Raw genomic sequence first — 15689 nt, 5'->3', positions numbered from 1 at the left:
AAATTCTGGCACCACTTTGGAAAACAGTTTGGTATTATTCAGGACATCCATCTGTAGACTGATAAGCTCTTTGATCCATCTATTCCGAAGTACACCTTGGCAGCTATGGATGCTCTGGGAGGAAGGATCAATCATCCCAGGATGGAGCTGAAAAAGAAACTGTTCAAGAACCGGAGGGTGCTGGGATGACGACGGCCTGACTATGAGGCACCACCTCAAGAAGCAGGCATCCAGAGCATCTGCCAACTTCAGTCTGTCTGGAAGGAGAGCAAAGCACACCTGAAATGCGTCTGTCTGGCTCAGAATGGAAAGGCAGCCTTGGAGGTGGAAGCCCCTTCAAAGTCAACCAGGACGAGTTAGCCACATTCCAGATGACAGATGAAAAAAGCCCACAGTATGTAGATCAGTAGGACCTTGAAGATGAGAACTAAAGTCCCTATTTCTTCTACCAGAAGATTCTCAACTGCAACCAGAAGGCTCGAGTCCACCTTAATGAAGCCTGGTATAAATTCAAACAAATTTTTAAAAAAACATATATTCATGTGAGCCATACACAAGAGAGACCTATCTGGAAATAACTCTATGTTCAATCTGAAGTAGAATGATAATATAAACCTGGAAAAATGACATTCATGAACTGAAGAGTAATAAAACACAGCTGATGGATCTCCAGACATCCTAGAATGATGAGTGGAAATCTTGGAACACCTGATCCATGTGTATGAAGGGAAGAAAGAAAAACTAAATGATCTATTGCTCCAGGATATTGATGACTACAAATAGGAATTTAGGGTGATTAACATGAAATTCTGTAGTCTCTGGTGTGTTGATGTTAGCGGCAAAGGGGAGAGAGGGAGCCAGTGAGGAGAGGCACAGAGTGTGTAACACCTTTCTTCTTATATAATCATCACGCAATTATTTTATAATCACTCTGTAAACACAGCCAAATTTTATATATTTTTATATCATGCAAAGGAAAAGAGAAACTTTTTAATATAATGCAAAACAAGAAGAGGAAAGTAATGAAATTATGAAAATGCAATTTGTAGGAAACAACAAAAAACTCCTTAGTTTTAATCAAGGGACACAAATAGAAGTATTGATGAAGGAAGATTTAAATAGTGTTACAGAGTAGAAGGACCTGTGGTTATAGAGATGTCCTTTGCCCTCAAAAGCAGAGAACAATGAAACTGCCAAAATAAATTCTGTTGGGATACCTTCAAAATTTTATAAAATTATGTCTAAGTTCCTCTGACTACTTTTTTCTGACACGGGTCTCATGTAACCGTGGTTACTCTCAAACACATTTTGTAGACAAGGATGACTTTGAACCTCTTGTCCTCTTATGCCTACCTCCCAAGCACTAGGATTACAAGGATGTGTTCTTCTTGAAGAATAAAAGGATAACTATACCCCAGAAAAATTGAGAGGGAATAATAATGAAAGAGAAAGCCTTGTTCTGCCAAGTATTAAAACATGTCACCCCAAACTACAGGGAGATACTGTCATACTAAGAGCTATGACTCATGAAGGCTGAAAACATATGCCAGGCTATAAAATAACCCATCATGGCAAGGTGGCATTTTAAATCATTGTGGAAAGTTTTCACTGGGCAAATAATTGTCCTAAGAACATTGTAAAAAATTATGGGTAAAATTTCTACTGTGTGCAGTGTAGAAAATAAATTTCAGTACTCAGTATAAAAAGAAAAAAATGGCAGTCAATAAAAAGGTTATAAAATAATTACTCATTCGTGCTTTCTATTGGCCTAATCTGTGATGAGAGTGAGAATCTGCCCTCAGCTGGAAAGACAAGGTATTACAACTTGAATTTCACCATCATGTTTGCCATCAGACAAACCCTCATCCATTGCCATCCCTCACAATTTCTCACCAAGCTAGCCCTCTGCTACTCAACAGGGAGCCCCTCTTCCACTAGGCAGACCATCCCCATCTCCAAACATTCAGGTTAATCAGTAGAAACCCCATTTCTCTCTTCACTTCACTGTCTGCTCCTCAATGATTCAACCATCTCAACTCTCCTCAATTTATTGCACTCCTGGAAGACAGATGATCCCCCACTTTTCCAGAAATATTAAGCTATTACTGAAGTTTCCCTGCCTAAGCAGCTCCACTGTTTTTTCTCTCTTCACTCCTCACAGTGATAAAGGAACTTCTCCCCACCCATTCCTGCTCTTGTCTTTTCAGAGCACTCCCAAGTCAGCCACCTTGCTCTTTCCCACCCTTCTAGCTCATAGCCCTTTTTGGATTATTTTTCACTAGCCTACCCTTCCCGTCTTTGGAAATGGACTTTTTTTTTTCTTCACTTCTCATCTCTGCTGTCTTTTACATTGTCTGGCCCTTCATAGCTAAAAGTCTTTGCTCATTGCATCTCATATTCTACTTCTTTTTCAGCCCTCTCCAGGAAGTGTTACACAACCAGTTTCCCCAAAGTATTATTACTCTGGCCACAAGTGTTGGAACACTAGGTTCAACAGCAACCTCAAGGCCACTTCTGAGTTGACCATTCAACCATATCCATCCCTGATAATCAACCCCTTCCCAACTCCCTCTCCCTCCATAGCTGCTGCGCTGACAAGTCAACTTTCTGGTTTCCTAGTTGCTTCTCTTAACACTGACTCCTAGTGTCCCCACGTGTTTTCCTCCTCATTGTTGAGACAAGTATCTCTTAGCTGAGTCTGAGAGCTGCCTTTCTCCTCTTCTTTACACACTTGCGGTTGGATCTGTTTCCAGAACATGATTTCAGTATCCAAACATTGGCCTCAGTCTTGCCTCTCCAAAGACTTTCACCCACTCTGGCCAGATGTTCTACATATACCTCAAGTCTGAGAAAAGCTGAGCTCACCAGATTCTTCTCCAAAACTAGTCCTACTTTCAGCTCCTTCCCTATGTGAACAACAGCCTGGCTCCCGAGTTATATTTAACAGTGTGGGGACCCTCCCTGACACAGCCTGTCATCTTTGCCCTCATCCATCACCATCAACTCATGCTGGTTTAGCATGACAGAAATCTCCTACAGTTCTTTTCTCTTCTATACTACTTGCCCTGCTGCTAACATCCTTTGTCTCCAAAATGACTACAGACTTCCTAACTGATTTTTCTCTTTCCACTCTTGACCTCAGAAAGCTATCCACCACACTCTTAATACTCCATGCCTTTACCCTCGGTACTTCTACTTATCCATCAACTCTAACTTACGTGCCACTCAATACCCTGGCTTGCTAGCCTAGCTTTTCTCTGCTCATTGTTTTCCTAGCACCATATACCCTTACTTGAGAGTTCTGATAGTAACTTGAATGAAATGATCTATGGGTGTAGTTATTTAACATGTGTCTGCTCCCTGGATCACAAGTTTTAGGAGGATTTGGCCAAATTTCTCTTTGTTATTTGTATAGCCCTAATGTCAATAGCCGTCCCCTCATCATATTAATTAAGACATATTTGTGGAGAGGGAGAGGGGGGTTAGGAAGAAGCAATAAAAATTTTGACTCATTTCAAAAGCTTCTACATCCCTAAAAGCTTTAAAAAGCAAGTGAAAATCTGACATAAAAAAGAGCAAAGATAAAAACCCCATTTGTAAACTGTTCAAAAATAAGTGTGTCTTTACAAAGGGATGGTAGTGACAATTCCATAAGACAAAGATGAGCAAAAGTGAAGACACATACAGGAAGATGAGCACGGGTGTAGAGAGCATGTTCCTAAAAGAATCAATGCAAATGACTAATTAAAAGCGGGGGGGAAAAAACCCTGTGCTTTCCAGTATTCTAAAAATGACACATATACTTAATTTTTTAAATAGTCAGTGTGGGAAGAAATCAGGCCTAGGCATATTCTCCTGTTAGGAGCCCAGACTTACACAGACTTTCTGGGAGGCAATCTGGTAATATGTGTCAAAATCCCTAAAAATAAGATCTACTTAGGCCAAGTAAATTAATTGCCACAAATTTGTCTTGAGGACACAAGCAAAGTTGCATGCAGATTCTTACATATAAGAATGCTCATCGAGAAAGTTGAAATTGTGAAATTTGCAGGAACATGGATGGAACCGGAAAATGTTAAGTCAGGCGATCTAGGCCCAGAGTTTCAAATATTACATGTTGTCTCTTGTAAATAGCTCTGAGCTTCTAATTTTTTATGTGTGTATTTTTGTGAAAGTGAGTTTTGGTGGGAGTCATGCCACACCCAAGGGGCCCATGAGAGGGGAAATATGGGTTGTAAGTGAGGCACCCAGGGCAGGGAACAGAATACACATGACGTGGAGGTGAACCATGGTACTAGAAGTGTAAGGGCAGAGGCAGGGGCAGGGAAATGGAGGGGAGGGGAGGTCCAACAACAAAGAACATATTAATATCTCAGAAGGAAACTCGTACTTTGTGTGGTAACTGAATAAAAGCATGTTTAACCCAGTGACATCCATAATCATGAAACATTTCAACCAGCTTTATACTCAATAAGAAGGGACAGTTGCTATGACTATAATGCACTCACGTGCCTCCAAGTGGTCATTACAATGTCTGATTTCAGAAAGAACATGAGGATTTTAGGAATTTGTAATATCTATGATTTTATAGTTATAAATGAAGGTAAAATACAGCATACACAGCATGGATTAATTTTGAAAAAAGTAAATTCAAATTTTATATTTAAAAAATGTATATGTAGCTGTATTTCCATACAATAATGGAAAACTATCTTTGGATTTAGGTATGAGTGATTTTGTTCATCCTCTTTTAAGAGGATGTTTGTTTTGTTGGTTTGGTTTGGTTTCTCATTTTTTCCTTTTCCCCCTATAATTGAAAATAGATTCTTTTCTCATACAATCTATCCTGATGACAGTTTCCCTTCCTTCTACCCCTCTCAGTTCTTCTCATCCGGATCCACTCCCTCTCTGTCTCTCCTTAGAAAAGAACAGGCTTCTACAAGATAACCAAAAAAAAAAACCACAACAAATTAAAATATAATAATATTTTTAAATCTCATTAAAATTAGACAAGACAAACCAGCAAAAGGAAGGAAGCCCAAGAGAAGGCACAAGAACCAGAGACCCACTTGTTCACACACTCAGGAGTCCCAGAAAAATACTAAACTGAAGCTTTTATATATATTCAGAGAACCTGGTACAGACCAGAAGATCTTTCTGTATATTCTTAATATCTACAAATTATATGCATCATGGCCATAATGAGAAAAACTTAAATACATTTTAATTTAACAATGGGGAACTGATTGCAGCATATGGCTGAGGCTCTACCCAGAGAAGTGTAGCGTGATGATTAAGAGTGTATGCTTTGACGCTCTGAGACAGGTGTTCCATTCCCTCTTTACAACTTAAGAGTGGTATGACCTTGACCGAGTTACTTAATCCTCACAGCTTCATTTCCTTTATCAGCATCAAGGAGATAATACACACTAGGCAGAGCTGTTTTGTAGCTTAAGTGAAATAATGTATGAAAAATTATGATCAAAGAGTAAGCACTTAGTAAGAGTACCTGCTTTTATAATTCTGAAGTATAAATAGATCTGGTAATGATTTGCATGTATTCTTCATCCTCTAAGAGCTTATAAGTGGAAGTTTGGGGAATCACTTACTTTCTGGCTCAGCATCTTCCAGACTGTTGTGTGAAGATGCTAGAACCATCCAGAAGATGCTGGCCTATTACAGAAGCAGTCCCAGGGAAAATGTGCTCATTAGAGCCAAATACTGGCATAAATCATGCATCGACCTCTTCAGCCAACCAACAAGTGGATATTAAGCATCCACCCAACAAGGGATTAAGAGACTTAGCAGCATGAGTCAGCTGACTTCTTGGAGCAAGATAAGGTTCTTCTAATTGGGCACATGGTTACTGCTGGATCCAGGAATTAAGAAACCAAGGAAGCACTTTATAAAGTTGGAGAAAACTTGGCAGGACCAGGGGACTGAGTTATTAAAATGATGGCAAACTCATTTTGCATGCATCAAATAACAATAAAGCAGGCTGAAGCCTACTTACATCCCCTGTGCCTGATCAGGTTCATGTCACCAGTAGGCTTGCTCAATAAGTAGATGAGAAGTTGTCAGTCCATGAGTAAAATCCATTCCATTGTCTGATTTTTTAAATAAAGTTTTATTGAAATACACCCACATTTATTTATTTAAAGTTTTTTCATGGCCATTTTGTGCTACAATGGCAGAGTCAAGATATTGGATCAGAGATAGTATCAGCCATCAGTCCTAAAATATAATACCTAGTCCTTTATAGAAACTTTGATACACCATGGTCTTGGTCAGTAGAGCTGGAGAAAGGATGTGGGAAGTGACATCAGGCTTACAACATTTCCCTTCTATAGTTCCAGGAGCTGTTCCTCTTGAGTCCATCCAAGGGGGGCCCTTTGAGGAGAAGATCTACATCCAGTGGAAACCTCCCAATGAGACCAATGGAGTCATCACACTCTATGAGGTAAGGAGGCTTCTGGGATGCTTTATTTGGCTCAGCTTCATTCAGTGAGTGAATACCTGTTCCTTCGAGGGCATAAAGGTTAGTGAGACAGAACTTGGGCATATAGTTGGGCTGTTTTGATTATCCCAAAGACAAATGCATGTAGATATAACATGCATTGACATGATCATGGTTAGGAGTGATCTCTACTGCAAATAGGTCAGTAGTTAAAGGCATCAGATTGTGCTGGCGTAAAAGAGAAGACCCAGACCTGGAAGACAGAAGCTAAAATTTGCATGGGAAACCACAATGCTCATGGTGAATCACTCCACGTACATCATTCCATGGATTTTGGATTCAGAATTCATGGACCAGCAACACTGAAAAGATTTTAAGCAACAATATAAGCTATTTTATCACCTCTTATTAACATTTAATTTAAAAAGATATAATTCCAAAGCTACAAAAGGATATCATTTCAGAATAAAAGGCTCTGAAATTGAATGAATTTAGCTTTATGAATAGCTCATTGCAATTGCCTTATTTTTCTCATTTGAAATGATGACAGCTTGGTCATGAAAGGCTTTGTTCCTTGCACTTAACCTGCTCTTGGAAACCACTAGGTTCCACTGTTTTGAAAGTGTACCTGCATCTCTGCATAGACTTCTTTCTCAAGAGCAGCATCGGTTTTTATATCATAGGGCTATGCATTGACCGGGACTAGCAAAGCAACGTTGCCATTCTGTGGTCAGAATAAAGAAATAGGCAGACAGAGAAGGTGGCCAAAACGCAGTTGTGAGTTAGACTTGTTGAGTCCCAGCTCCTGAATTTGTACCATCTGTGTGAGGAATAGTCTCTGGAGCCCTAGGCACAAAGGTGAGAGCAGGATGGAGAAGCGTATCTGCCTTACTTAGTTATGAAGCCAGTGCCTTGTGGAGACTCAAAGACCTGAATCCATTTCCTGATGGACTCTCTTGGAGATGGCTCTGTGGTGATGTTTTCAAGTAACTCTGTGGGCTATGATTATAGAGAACCAGGGCCGGCAGATTGCTGCTGATTGACATTTCTGTGAGCCATTTGGGAACATACCAAAACTCTTGGGGGATTCTGCTTTTGTGTGTTTAGTCCACTGTGTTCTGTGTGTAAGCATGACTGTGATGGTGCATGTCACAGACTAATGAGGCCCAAGCATGGTAAGAATGTTAACTTGGAGGTCAGGTACCTAGATCAGAATCCATGAGTACCTCATTACCTGGTAGGTGGACTGTGACATATCAGATATTCTCTTAGGACTGCAGGCTTCTCAACTGGAAAAAAAAACCTAGAAAAATAATAATGTAATTTGCTAGATGAGGTTGCTACAGGGTTCATATTAAGTACATATTTAGTGCAGTCTTTGGAATTTAGAAGTAATGTGTTATTACATAAAAATGTGGACGTGAAGGTCTAGAAATGTGATGTGTCACAGGGTCATCAGCCAGGATGGCATATTCCTGTCTCCTGAATTCAGGTGTAGCCTCTGATAAAACACAATGCGGTCCATGGACCAGCATTACCTGAGGACTTCAGAAACATGCAACATGCCAGGCCCCATCAGTACTTCCTGAGTTAGAATCTCCAGTTTAACCAGACCCCTGGTAGATTCATGTGGGCATTAACAATTGAGAAGTGCTTTCTTAGCAAACATGGGATTTTAGGAAGTTTTTGCAGCCTACAGAAGAGTGTGCCCTCTTGAGCAGAGAGAGGTGGATTCCCCTCCACAATGAGCTCAAGCCAGCCTTGCCCCTGAGAGTGAGCAGGAGACCTTGCTTTTAGAGACATCTATAATGAAATATGTGTTTATGAGGCAATTTCCAAATTTAATTAGATGAAACCAATTTGCTTTTTAAAATTAGGATCTAGCTGTAATTTCCAGAGAGGAACCCATAAATTACAAAGCACTCTCTTCTAGCCTCAAAAAAACAATATTTTGTTACAGAGGAAAAACAGGATGATGCAAATGGAAGAGAAATTTGGATTGTCTGTGCCTTTCTATATACAACCCAACCTTGACTCAGCAAAGCCAAAGCAAATGCTTGTATATGCACATGTGCACACACACACACACACACACACACACACACACACACACACAGAGAGAGAGAGAGAGAGAGAGAGAGAGAGAGAGAGAGAGAGAGAGAGAGAGAGAGAGAAGACTAGTTCTCCATTGTTGAACCCATGTATCTTAAAGAGAGTGGGTCCAAGCAGTGTTCAGATAAAACTTTTCTCCCTTTAAATCCACACCACATAACAACCTCTGGATTTATCCTTAAACAGTCTTATACCCCCCCCCAAATCTGAGTGGCTTTGATTAAGTACTATTCTGCCTTTGAATTTTGGTCTTCACTTTATAATCTGAATGTGTCAAACTGTGTGAGGCTTCAGCTATGTAAGAACTGAGAGATAAACAAATCCACATCAAACATGCAAAGTAAAGGTTATAAACCCTTGTGTAGTTGTTTGTCTGTAACCTGGCCAGAGTCTGGGAAAGCAAAGCAGGGCTGACAGGGAGAACTCAGCTAGTGCAACAGCCCTGAGGTGGGGATGACTGAAACGTTTGACAAACAGGAGGCCAGAGTGGCCAAAACTTTGTGAGCATGGAGAAGAGTGATGAGACCATGTGTGTTTGAGAGTATTTGAGTAGAGTGTACAGGGCCTAAAGTTTGCCTTTTACCTTGAGGAGGTGGAAAGCTCTAGAAGGAATTTAAACAGAGAAATTTAAAGAATCGCGCGCGTGTGTGTGTGTGTGTGTGTGTGTGTGTGTGTATGTGTGTGTGTATGTATCTGTCTGTCTGTGTGTGTGTGTATGTGTGGAGACCCAGGGAGGACATCAGATGTCCTGCTCTGTCATTCTCCATATTCCCCTTTTGAGGCATGGGTCTCTCATTGAACTTTGAACTCATCTTGGTTTTTGTTTATTTCTTTGTTTTCTGTTTTTATTTTTGTTTTTGCTAGGCTGGCTGACCAGCAAGCCTACAGACACTATCTCTTCTTCACAATGCTGGCATTACAGGCAGTTACAGCCATGCCTTCCTCTCTACATAGATGCTAGGGATCCAACTCAGCTCCTCATGTTTACTCAGCAAGTGCTCTTTCCCACTGAGCCATCTCTCCAGCTGGGAGATTTATATTCTTAGAAGAACACCTCACTATTCTGCGAACAGTTGATTCTGGGATACACAAGTGTCTTGTGAGTGTGGAAAACACACCAGGAAGCAAGATACTTCCATCTTCTATGAAACCGTGATGAGGACTTACTATTTATTGCACCTAGGTAGAAGACATAAGGTTTGTTATGGCTACCTGGTTCTTATGGCTGACATGTCTCAACATTTTCTATTCAGTCAGGAGTTCTTATCTTGATGAGCTCTTGGAGCCTGGGAAGGTTAGCTTCTGGTCTTTCCTCCAATAACATATGTGAGTCTCACCATGACTATTCCACTTCTGTGAACAAGCAGCAGTCACCCGCACCTCTCTGTCTCACAGAAGGAAGAGCTCAGAATTCTCTGCAGAGCCTATAGGAGTGTGCTTTCCTTCTGGAATAGGAAGTTTGGATGAAAGAGATGATGGTCTCAGATCACTGGGTATCCACTTCAGTAGGGGATAAAGAATCTGTGTCTGTGATTGTTCCCCCTCCTGAGTGACAGGTGATGTCAAAGGTCTTCTGTCCAGACCCCAGCAACAACACCACCACATAGGACCATGCGAGAGGTGAAGAATCTCAGGCTCCAGAGCCATGGCATTGGAGCTTGAGTCAGCAAGATCCCCTTGTGGATGATTCCCATGCACATTAGTACATAACAAGATCTGTTCAAAAAGATACTCTAAAATTTCACCTTTTGGACCTTAAGAAGGAGGCATAGAGATAGTTAGGGAGCTTTAAGCTCATCTGGAGACACCTGCCTGATGGAAGCATGACAGTCATTGCATGGAGGATGTGGCATGTGCTAAGAAATGCCCTTTTTCAATGGGCTCCAAAGAGCTGAGTATTTTCATCAACATTGTAGAAATCTTGCTATTCACAGAGATAGTGTTTTTTTTTTTTTTTTTTTTTTTTTTTTTTTTTTTTTGTCTGAGTGGGATTCCAAGGTTCATCAGTCAGGGCTTAGATGTGAAAGAAGGACACTATGGCATCTTCCACCCGACTCAGCCTTTAGGGACAACCAGAATTCCTCAAACCCAAATCATGGCAATAGCAGACTGGTGCTTCCAGCCAGAATGAGGTCACTGAGGGCAAAAACCTGTCAAACAATTGTCTCAAAGTTCTTCAATAAAATCATTAGGAGACAAGCAGCTCAGAGTTCATGAAAAAATAGTAATCAATATGTGTTTTTCTTTCAATTCAATTAATTGTGCTCATCTCTGCCCCAAAATAAAATTCACACCACGTGAGGGAATTGGGCCAGAAGATGTTACACTTGCAACTGGGTTAACGAAGTGTGAAAATATTTAAAATTCAGACATATGAAGCTTACCAGTAAGCCTTTCTGTTTAGCAGTCAAAATCACCAAGTTTCTAATTACAGTGTATAAATCTGAAAAGCTTAAAGGGAATGAGAAGACCCTAATGAGGCAGGAATGGGTGTCTTGATTATACTAGACTTGATTGACATTTATCTTGCAAGCTATTCTAGGTACCCAGCATTCAGAGTTAAATAAAACACAGACTTTGCCTCAATACAACAAGGCAGCATTGCTGTGTGGGAACGCCTTTAAAAGGTATGATAGGTCGGAGAATTGTTAATATTTTTCCAGCATACAGATGGCTGAATTCAATCTGAACAGAAAGCAGGGGCTCCAGGAATCAACATAGTAGAATGCACCGCAAGAAGGCTGGGAGTTCTGAGGCAGAGGAGCTTTGAACAGGATAGGAGCCAATAGCAACATTGATGGAGAGAGGTGGCCAGCTGTGTGCAAGACCAGGGTTAAGGGCTCAAAGAGGAGGTTTCTGGATTTGGATGAATGCACACACCACCTTCTGCCCTTTATCCTTACCACAGTGAGTACTCAGGCCTCACCAACACTGGGCTCTCATGTCTATGATCCACAAAGGCACAGTGGGAAAGGATGTGATATGGTCCAGATGGACAGGAGGTAGGAAGGATCAACTGAATCATGACTAATGCAACCCTAAGCCCAAATTTGAGTAGTTTAAGCCAGATATATGTTAATTAGGATACATGATTTCCATAATGAAGACCACTATGGGGTATGGTAAGCCAGACTGGTAACTAGAAAAAGAAACCTCTTGAATCTTTTGAATTGTTCATGCCAGAAATATGAGAGTTATCTATTATCCCAGATGCTGTACAGAGAATACACCAGGAAGTTCTATCATTTCTCCTGCCCAAATAGTCTCATGTCAGGCCAAATGGCCCCATTTTCATCTAGCCTATTCTGAGTGCCTTCTGATGCCTGGACCATCTAGTGGCTCTTGTCTGCACCCCATTCATACCCTACTCCAGTGCACTGCCAGTTTCATCATGCCCATCCTGTTCCTTGACCTCATCTGCATTTTAGGGCACTGAGTCACCTCGCCTCTGCTTGCCTCTCCTGTTTGACCTCTTCCTATTGGTTGATGTGTCCCAGCTCCTCCATCCTTCCATCACTTCCTTAGGCTCCCCAAGTCTCCTGCAACTTTTGGAACACCATCCTTCCCGTCTCCAGCTTCCTACACTTTTTTCCCTTCTTAGGGTTTGTTTCTTCTGTACTTTACCTCCAAGAGGGTTTGCCCTCTACTTCCCTCTTTGTCCCAGACTAGTCCTTCCTGTTTCCTTTTTTAGCCACTTGCTTTTTTAAAATGCTTTTCCACAGACCATACTCAATTTGTGTATGTACTGTGGGGTAACCTTATCCAAGCCCTTTGACTTTTAGCACTATGAGTGATGGGCCTTGTGATGATGAATTTTCTGTCCTCTTGGCTAGGTCACAATGTCTACAAGTGTGGTCAAACATTACACTGCAGTGGTGTTTGGGATGAGACGAGCTAGGCAAATGGACTGTGAATAAAGCAGATTGACTTATATGATATGGATGGGCCCTCAGCCAATCAGGTGAAGATTTGGGTAGAGAGAATGCTAAACTCTCCTGAGCAAAAGAGATTCAGCCAACAGACCTTCAGACCCGAACTTAAACACCAGCTCTCTGGTCCCCCGTCAGCCTTTGGTTTTGGAATGACTAATGCAGGCCATTTTCACTTTTTATACTACTGTGTCTTGAACACCCAAAATAGTAGCTTGTGTATAACATGTACTCAATGAACATTCTTTAAATGAATGTATAGAACTGTGCTTTGTCTTAACATGAGGTATGATGAGTTTCTGTCTAAGTAATTTAGTGATTTTTAAGCCTGCTTAAAGGTTTGTATTACCCTTTACCACTTCTCAGTTTTACTTTGAACCTAAAACTGTCCTAAGAATGTAACCTATTTTTTTAATCACTTTTTTTTTTTTTTTGGTTTTTCGAGACAGGGTTTCTCTGTGTAGCTTTGCGCCTTTCCTGGAACTCACTTGGTAGCCCAGGCTGGCCTCGAACTCACAGAGATCCGCCTGGCTCTGCCTCCCGAGTGCTGGGATTAAAGGCATACGCCACCACCGCCCGGCTAAATCACATTTTGAGCCCTTAAAAATGTATGTAAATAAATAGTGAGATAGTTACACCAATGAGTGGTAGCTTCATTGCAGTCCAACTAGCTAAGGATTTATTTCAGAGGGTTCTAGCTACATGATCTGAGTGTATTTGTTTGCTTGTCTGTTAATTTTAAACTTATTGAGGAAATTTCAGTGAACATGTATGGTTTGAAAGAAGTACAATGTGAAGTAAACCCTACCTCTGCTATCCTATTAAGGACCTGCTAAATAAACACAGCCTGGACTATTACTTACTCCATATTCCCTCTTACTGGGCTAGCCTCTACTCACTTCTGATGCTGACACTGGAGCTAGTTTATTACCTATTCATAGTTAGATGCAAGGTGCCTATGTTCTTAAAGGCTTAAATATGAGAAGCCCTGGTTGGCCTTTCCCCCCTCAAGATTACTGTATGAATAGGGGATGGAGTATTGGCAGACACACAGTGAGACAGCATTGTATCAACATCCCTTTATGTTAGGTAATTTCCTCTTATAACTCAGATGCCTTAGCCCACCACAGACTCCATTTATGACTCTTCCCCCCTCTCCTAGATAGTAGAAGTTAGTTCTATTTGTTTTTATTTTATAAGATTAAGAAAGATGCACATGTGTACAGAACATAAAATTGCCCAGAGGTCTTTTCTAAATCTTAAAAGCCAGGGCTCTGAGATGTCTTGAAGCCATTTCTTTTTTCCAGTTCCTCAGCTCATCACTCACTTCATAGGATGCTTCTTTCCAGAGACTTTAAAGACATAGGCATCTCCGGCTAGATGCCATAAACAGGGCAGGTTGTCTAAACATGGGAGGCAGGATGACAGGTATGTTACTAGGAACAGCTCTGGTTGAAAAGGCTTATTTCTGACACTCAGTCTTGAAGGAAGGAGGCACATTCTAAGGTAAGTTGCATTTATGTAAGTAGGTCCCTTATAGCTGACTGTCACTCCACCGCAACAAAACAAGGGTGTCTATATATTTGCCTTGGGTGCTCTTTTTTTTTTTCTATTACAACATGGATATTTGTGATGGAGCTGGGGAACATGATGGAAGACATCATCAGATGTGTAGCACATGTTACTTGAGGACAGAAAATTGTTCTGGCAATCGGTTTTCCAGAAGAGTCATCAGTCATTCAGTTCAGCTGTAAACAGTAGGTGTCATTGCATGGGTATGCAGTATAGACATGCAAGTACTCTTGTGCTTTAGTATTGGTGTGTTTGTGGAAGAGTTTATATTTTGTGAGTTTGTTCTGTGGTGTGTTGGTGTGAGTTTAAACATGTATTCACATCTAATGGAGTGTCTATGTGAAGTGTTTACCTTTTCACCATAACTCAGCTTCCTAACTCGTCCTCAGAATTGCTCAAGTTCACAGTGGAGAGAACTCTTGGGAGAACTGCCCCATCATCTCAAGAGGCTCCCAGTTGTAACTCGTGGACTTTTTGTCATAATATCATTTATAAATTTGCTGAGGGAAAAATTTTAGATTAAAAAACAAAATCTCCAGGAGAGATGAAGGATGAACGTGAAGTTAGCTCTGTATTTGCCCAGTGTGGAATCTTTCATGCTCTTTAGTGGAATTGCATTTTGTTGCACTGCATGGGTTCAAAGCCTTTGTAGGGGACCCTCCTGTACACAGTCACATGACTAGTGAGGGAACCCTTCCCCTGGTGGCCATGTCCTTTCAATACACTGCCCAGAGGCGGTGTTTAAGTTGCTGAGAATGTCTTTAAACATCCTAGGTTGTTCTCTTTTCATGTCTGATGTTTTAATATGTCGCTCCTGTGGAATTCTGCCAGGCTGGGTGGTGCAGCATGAATGTGTTGCTTCTACCTGTCTGTGTGATCTGTTTGTCTTGGTCAGAGCTCTTTAGTGTAGTACATACATGAAGGTCAGCTGTAAGTTTTCATCCACTATCAGGACAGGTGGTAGCTCTGAGCCCCTGGAGGCTGGAATTCAAATGTGCGATTGATTCCAGCTTATCTCTGTCATCATTTAGGAAATAGCAGATGGCTTTCTTCTCTTACCCCCACCCAACTGGCTCTTTTCTTTTCATTACTTTTTGCTTTACTCTTAACTTACAGGAAGAAGGAATTCTATTACAATTGGTACCCAAAACAGAACTTTGCTCTACTTTCAATGCATGTAGACACATATGCACAGACACATAACACATGAACACGCAGGCATACACACATCTGGATACACACACACACACACACACACACACACACACACATATATGTGTGTGTGTGTGTATATATATATATATATATATATATATATATATATATAAAACACATACATGCTCATATGTACAAACATACATATAGGCATGCACATATGATACATGTACACCTAGGCATACACATGCAAACACATAAATGGATACACATGCATATTCATAGATGATTTACACACTCATTTGTATGCATATAATGCATGTACGTATATGCATACACATGCATGCCTGCCTATGATGTCCTTTAAGTTGTCATAAAGGTTCTAACTGCTTTCTTGGTCTCTTGTTTTGTTCTAGGCATGTTCTTAACATGTGTCTTTTGCTGAAAATCAAATGGGGAATTAT

The 15689-nt window shown here is 40.8% G+C and overlaps 1 protein-coding gene across 1 annotated transcript in view; it reads left to right on the top strand.

The window, feature by feature from the left end:
* Ptprt (protein tyrosine phosphatase receptor type T) overlaps positions 1 to 15689 on the top strand; it is an 805504-nt gene that overhangs the window by 426240 nt on the left and 363575 nt on the right. The window contains exon 9 of the mRNA XM_059258971.1: positions 6351 to 6460. Coding sequence (XP_059114954.1) covers positions 6351 to 6460 — 110 coding nt within the window. The remainder of the gene's footprint in view (positions 1 to 6350; positions 6461 to 15689) is intronic.

Source organism: Peromyscus eremicus, chromosome 4 (genome assembly GCF_949786415.1).
Source record: "Peromyscus eremicus chromosome 4, PerEre_H2_v1, whole genome shotgun sequence".
In the NCBI taxonomy this organism is placed as follows: Eukaryota; Metazoa; Chordata; class Mammalia; order Rodentia; family Cricetidae; genus Peromyscus; species Peromyscus eremicus.
The sequence above is the reverse complement of the archived record's forward strand: the minus strand, read 5'-3'. Positions and strand labels throughout refer to the sequence as shown.